Source organism: Bombus bifarius, unplaced genomic scaffold, assembly GCF_011952205.1.
Source record: "Bombus bifarius isolate JDL3187 unplaced genomic scaffold, Bbif_JDL3187 scf7180000008006, whole genome shotgun sequence".
Taxonomy (NCBI): domain Eukaryota; kingdom Metazoa; phylum Arthropoda; class Insecta; order Hymenoptera; family Apidae; genus Bombus; species Bombus bifarius.
Window position 1 is genome coordinate 289,088 of NW_022884384.1, and position 6,984 is coordinate 296,071.

Below are 6,984 nucleotides of genomic sequence, written 5' to 3' on the forward strand. Positions count from 1 at the left end.
ACACGAATGAGATTAAATATGTATATTTATAATTATGTCGCGCCATTTAAAATAATGATAAAACAGAATCAATAATTTATTTTTAATTCATTCATATTAAATTAGAAGATGCGTTCCAATAATTATTTAAAACAATATTATATTATCAAAATATCTTATACCGAAAATCGCGACGATCATTGTGAAATAAATTAGAAGCAGTAAAAAATTTGATTACAACAAAAGAAAGATATCTTTCTCACAATAACAATCGGAAAGAACAGCAAAATTATGTATCACCTTCAAACAGCTGTTAAACGCCGAAGGTCAATCCGGCCGATTCAACGATGATCAACAGAAATAATTACGCGTAAACGCGGTGTAAATTTCGTTACAGCGAGATCAACGTTTATTTAGCATATCTGTGTGTAAGTATGTATTCATGTGTGTTTAAGTGTATGTTGGATGTAAGAGTGTGTGTAACGTGTAACGAGCTGTGCGTAGCTCGAAGGGAAATTCGCTCGTGTCGCGAGAGAGGAGGAACTCGATGCTATCCTCGGTGATTGGCTCGTTTTGCGCTCCACGGGCAATTAATCGAGCATTAATTGATCGTATGCAACGGCTGCCGCGCAATTAGAGGCAGCACGCTCGACGAAATTCCCCAACGATTTAATAATCGATCGAAGGAATGCCGTGGCTAAGTCATTCGCTATCTATATGTCGGAGATGAAAGGACACCGGAGCCTTCCCTCTGGAACTTCGGGAAAATCCGTAAAATTGTAATTAAACAATTTGCCGTCATTATGCCCAATTTTAATTGTTTGACCACGGCTGATGGTCGCCTTGAGTCCAAGTTTATTATCACAAATCGTAAACAAGTACAATTGGGCAGAATGGCGGCAAATTGTTTAATTACAACAGTAAGCTTTAATTACAATTTTACGGATTTTCCCGAAGTTCCAGAGGGAAGGCTCCGGTGTCCTTTCATCTCTGACATATATTTAAATTTCACGGGTAAAAAATGTTTGATTGTTCTTAATCAAAAATTTGGTTTTATTTCGTTTATTTTTCTTTTTTTTTTGTTATTACAATAACTATCGGATACGAAGGATTAAAATTTGATGCGTAATGGTGCGTTGAACCGTTTCAAAAGCGAGGAGAAACATCTTGCGTCTTGCTAGGAAACGACACGAGCGAGATTCGTTCCAGGCAACGTACAATTCGAAACTTAGGCTATTATTAAGCTTAAGGTTTAGAAGAAAAGGAAAAGACGCGTCGCTGTCGCGAAAACCGATTCCCGGCGACGGATATTCACTTGGCGATACTGGAATGTACAAAAAAATGGAATGTTTTAAAAATGAGGGCATCTAGAGGCTCGTTGTAAAACTAAAATATAAAATCATAGGTAATAAAGAACTTTTGTTTTTCACCTCTTGATCGTCTCCGGTAAATAATGAAAAAAAGAAGAAACTAAGCGATATACAACAAAGTTGTCACAAAACTATATACGATCCATCGCTGGTGTAACGATTTTCACGGTATCTCTCATTTATCGCTTTATCATCGCCGCGTCTTTTCGTAATTATCTATTAATCATTTTCTTTTTCTTTCTGTTCTCTCTCGATAAAGTATACTATATATACTATAAAATATGAGTATTATTAATAAATTTATCAATATCCAATATCCAATTGAATTTATTTACTATGATAGTGATAATTGCATTAATTACGTGACTATACATTTAACATATTTTGTACAATTAGTAAGCTTCGAAGTCATAGCTTGCGCATTATCTTTCTTCTTTTCCTTTTCGGAATAATTATTTTTTGATATCGCGTAAATTTTCAATTATTTCCGAGGGGATCGTGGATTCAAGATCGCGTTACCTGACTGCATTTTATCAGAACAGAATTCGCGATTCATCGAGTCGAGCTATCGTACGATCGGCTCTACGCATCGCGACATTTGATGTTCAAATGCTTTATTATAATTTTCATTCAAATCTGTGTTGCAAGGTGAATAAAAATCGCAAGTAATTTTGTAAGGTCTGTCATACGCGTTGTGAGCTCCACGATATGGAACCTCCTCGTCGGAACGTAGTGAATTTCACTCTCGATTCCAAATTAAATAAAAACAACATTTTTATTCGCTAAATACTAGTTCGCGAGATTATCTATTACCGAACTACGATAATTTCGATCGACAGATCACTCTAAAGATAAAATAAGAAAAGCAAAATAACATTACAAGTTATTTCTGATTACCCAAATTATGAATGAAAAATATAATTTTTGGGCGTGATATTTCGTTACGTTCTATAGTGTAGGAATCATATAATCGTAAATCTTAATGCGAACTATTATAATCGAAAAACTATTAATAAATTAAAATATTATTCGGTTAAAGTATTAAAATTTATAGGATCAGATGGGTGTCCGCTTGACTCCCAGTATCTGATCGAATCTAATAAGAAAAACTCGATTCGAGAAGTCGCGATTATCCCCATCATGATTTTCGGTCGATGAACAACAAGTCTTACCGTTCGATTGATAATCACGAACACATCGTGAGGACGAAGATCACCAGATAACGACCGTTATTGTTTCTTCATCTACGATACTAGTCCTCGATGTTGAGTCTCCTCTCAAATCACGTCCTTAGATGGACGTTATGGTTTTTCTTTCTGTGCGTCTCGAGGTGCTTCATCATATGGTCCTTTCTGATGAATCCCTTGCCGCAAGTATCACAGGCGTACGGCTTTTCGCCAGTATGGAGGCACATGTGCCGCCTAAGGTCAGTTTTATGGTTGAACTGCTTCGGGCATATTTCGCACTTGTACGGCTTGTCACCGGCGTGCTTCAGCAGGTGCTCCGCGTGCAGGTATTCGAGGGTGAATCTCTTACCACATTGATTGCATTTGTATGGTTTGTCACCAGAGTGAAAACTTTTATTGTGCTGTGTCAAATAGCAAGCCTTGTTGAAAATCTTGTCGCATTCGATGCACTTGTGAAAGCCGTCCTGGGAAATATAATGTGAGCCAGTGAACGTGCTGATTACTTGATGTTCCCTAGTAATTACAAAACTGCCTTTCAGTCTCACATTCTTTACTATTTGCCTACCGACATTCGGATTTAATTCTTCTTTCGCTTGTATCATTCGTGATAAATTATTGTTCGATTCTAAATTGTTTCGGCCCAGCTGAAGCGATTGCGGCAGAAAATGCGTTTGAACTTCATACCGCTTGATGATCATGCCGTCAGTGTTCACTCCCACGTTTGTAAGGGATTGGTATCGAGGCGGTGAACTTCTGTACAGATCGTAACCCGATTCAGACGATTCGAACGATACTTCTTGAGGAGATACGTTCTCCTCTGGACTTAGCCCCCCCACGTTAATGGCATCTGATTGATTTGGGTCAGCCATAAACCCGGTTACGTTGAATTCCGTGAAACTTGGTAGGGACCTTTGATGATTGCTAAAGGTCCCAAAACCGGGTAAAACATCCTGAGATTGTTGTAGCTGTTCTTGTTGCTGCTGCGGTTGCTGGAGTTCATGATGATGTTGCTGCTGGTGTTGAGATTGGTCGGAGAGCGGCAAAGACGTCTCATTACCAGTAGTAGTTAGTTGGATGGTGAAAGACTCCAGCAGGCCCGGGATGTTGGTAATAGGTGTAACGTGGGGGGGCGAGGCGTTTGGGTACGGCTGATGAGGCATCGTAGTACCCCCCATCGCCGTGGGCGAAGCCATTGCTGGGTGGACCGAGCCCGGCGTTATGGGAGATGGCGAATTCATGTGGTGGTGCGGGTGGGAGCCCATTGGTGAAGGGGAACTCAGGTGGGGCGGTAGCGGTGGGTGCATGGGTGACATGGGCGAATTCATGGGATGAACCGGAAGTTGGCCCGACGGCGAACCCATTGGAAGGTGATGCAGCTGCTGCTGTTGTTGCTGCTGCTGCTGTTGGTGGCCCAGTTGAGAGGACGGCGAACCCATTTGTTGCTGATGATGGGCCGCCAGTGGAGATTCCACCGGAGAAATGTGTGCCGGTACCATTGTGGAGCCCAAGTGCACCGCTGTAGGCGATTGTTGCGTTAGCCCCCCTATTGTCGCCGAAGATTCGCTGCTGCTGCTGCTGCTGTTCGAATTGTTGTTGTTGTGGTTGTTGTAGAGATTGGTGGGCGTGTGGAGCAGGCCCCTCGCCGCCTCGCCCGAGGGACCTGCCATCAAGTTTGGGGGACTTCCGGAAGAAGATAACTCTGGCGATCTAGATGATCCTCCGCCCCTGCCACTAGAATGGCTATCTCTACCAGGATGATGATGAGCACTGATCGGCAAGTTCGCTGGGTCTGGCTGATTACTCTGTTTAACAGCGTTCTTGTGCAGCGTCGTGTTGTAGTGCCTCTTCAGATGGCCCGAGCTGGTGAACCACTTGTTGCACGCAGTGCAGTTGTAGGTCTTTGGCCGCCGCGCCTCGTTACTTTTCCACGATTGATTAGCTAAAGGCGGAGGTTTAGGTGGTTGTTGCAGCAGACCCCCGGGTATCTGGTGACCGGGCATCGGTTGCGTGCTTGTAATAATGGGAGAATTTGGATGTCGCGGTACTTCGACAGGCATGTGTTGCCCTCGTATAAATTGGCTTTGATCGGAAAGTGGTGAAATACTATCCATTGGAATCATAGGCGATAACCCGGGATGATAATCATGAGGTTGTGCGGCCGGTGGCCAAGCCAACATAGAACTCACCGAATGCGCACCAGACCTCTGTTGCTGCTGATGTTGTTGTTGCATTATCTGCTGTTGATGCATTTGTATCTGCAACTCCTGCTGTTGCTGCTGATGCATTCTCATTAGTTCATCCTCGTACCTGTGAGTCTGCACCTTGTGTGAATCCAAATCGAGAATTTCCGCCTGTTCGTCCGGTTCCTTAGTTATATCCAGTTTTACCGGTTGCCTACCATTATAATCATAGCCAGATTGTTGTTGCTGCTGCTGCTGCTGACTAGATTGCGGCGGCGACGCGTGCATCTGTTGTTGAGGACTGTTACCCAGTTGTTGATACTGATGTTGTCCAGGATAACCTCCGGGTGAATTCGAGTGACTTGTTCTTACGTGTTCACCCAGCTGATTCGCATCCTCGTACACAGCACCGCACTTCTCACATTGTAGTGGCGGACTTCTCGGACTGGTAGAACTCACTGAATTCGCACGTTCCGGCGGGAAGTGTTGTTGATGTTGGTATGGGTGGTAACGCGAATAACTTCCACCCCCACCACCCACACCACCCACACCATTGTCTTCACGTGGCGGTGAGTAATGATGGGACAACATGTAGGCCTGATCGTTCTGCATGAAATAATTATCACCGTACATCGACGTCTGAAAATGATTATAGCTCTGGCTAGCAGCTTGCTGGTGGTGCTGCTGCTGCTGGTGGTGCTGCTGCTGCTGCTGAACTTGCTGCTGCTGCTGAACTTGCTGCTGCTGTTCAACTTGCTGCTGCTGTTCAACTTGCTGCTGCTGTTCAACTTGCTGCTGCTGTTGTACTTGCTGCTGCTGCTGAACTTGCTGCTGCTGCTGGTGAACTGACTGTTGTTGTTGTGTCGATGAATGTTGAGACGATGACGTAGGATCCTGAGAGGGCGGTCTCGAAGAAAATTCGCTCGAGTCTGCCGGAGCGGTCACGCTATCGCGTTTGACGCCCACGTGACTGATGTGATTACCGGCCTTATTGTTATTATTGTTACTCTCCTCCTGTTGGGCCTGGCTCGCCCACTGACTGAGAAGATTCTCCTGGTGATACCTCAGGTGCACTTCGAGACTTTTATCGCTTTCGAAGTAAAGACCACAATCCTTGCAATGATGCTCCGAATTTGAGCTGCCACCTACGTACTGCTGTTCTTGCTGTTGTTGCTGCTGCTGTTGTTGTTGTTGTTGTTGTTGTTGCTGTTCAACATTCGTCATTTCACTCATATTGTTCCTTGTTCTCTACTCCACTTTCGTCTTGTTTTAAGACGCACCTTTCTCCATGGAAAGAAAATTGCACGCACTTATTCACGTTTCTTTCCTCTTAGTAACAGCGTACTGTCTGTGACACGAAGAATAAAAAAAAGACCCGGCACACACTTCACACTGAAACGATGCTGTTGTACAGACACGTGCGCGCTTACACGCGCTCGCGCGCGCGCGAAATTCCGATAACAGTCTGTCCTATTATCACGATATGTAGTTTGTCTCACTTTCTGGATTTTCAAAGGGTTCGAACACTAGACAATTCTTGTTGCGAGGCGTTTGAACGATAACGTGACTTGAAAGCGCTCGTCAAGTCGGGACGTCTCGCGTCTCACTACTTTCAACCGTCGACGAACGTCGATACAGGTTTCCTCGCGTACCGCACATGGACGATGACTCAAGACGCGCGAAAACGAGAATCTACGAGCATTTGCCAGGAAGACGGGTTTTTTGACATTAAATGGCCAAAAGAAAACAAATGAAAGGAAAGAAACAAAAAAAGGGTACAACGTGTTCTACATTTATCATATGATCGCACATATGCCAGGAGCGAAAGTAAGGATTAACCTCGATCGCTCCAGCTGGTGCGATATCGACTGTAGCCCTATGTGCAGCATGGTCGCGCTCGCCTCGACGAAACGCCGATGACAATCCACTGACGCGCCACTGACGCGGTGTCTCAACGTTAACGAATTTTGTATTTCGAGCTTAGCGAAGGAACTCACAAAGCAATATGTTCGAAAAAAGATAAAGAAACGAACAAAAAAATACAAACGATAACGATACGCGTACGATTTACATCACGATACGGTTGGCGATTACTCGATTTTCGATCACTAGTCCGCACTCTTCCGATTATCAGTAACTTCTCAATAAACGAATTCAGGCAATGCAATAATAACCAGAACTTCTTTTCGAATCATTGGCCATATCACAACCCATTACTTTTCACTGTGCACTGTTCACTGTAACGAATATGTCCGTCTTGTTTGCATC

The 6,984-nt window shown here is 43.9% G+C and overlaps 1 protein-coding gene across 1 annotated transcript; it reads right to left on the reverse strand.

Moving 5' to 3' along the window:
• Positions 1-2,400: 2,400 nt before the first annotated feature.
• On the reverse strand, positions 2,401-6,222 carry LOC117206392 (transcription factor mef2A-like). Its single transcript, XM_033445676.1, has one exon. The coding sequence runs from the start codon at positions 5,947-5,949 to the stop codon at positions 2,632-2,634; it is 3,318 nt and encodes a 1,105-aa protein (XP_033301567.1). The 5' UTR covers positions 5,950-6,222; the 3' UTR covers positions 2,401-2,631.
• Between the last annotated feature and the right edge of the window lie 762 nt (positions 6,223-6,984).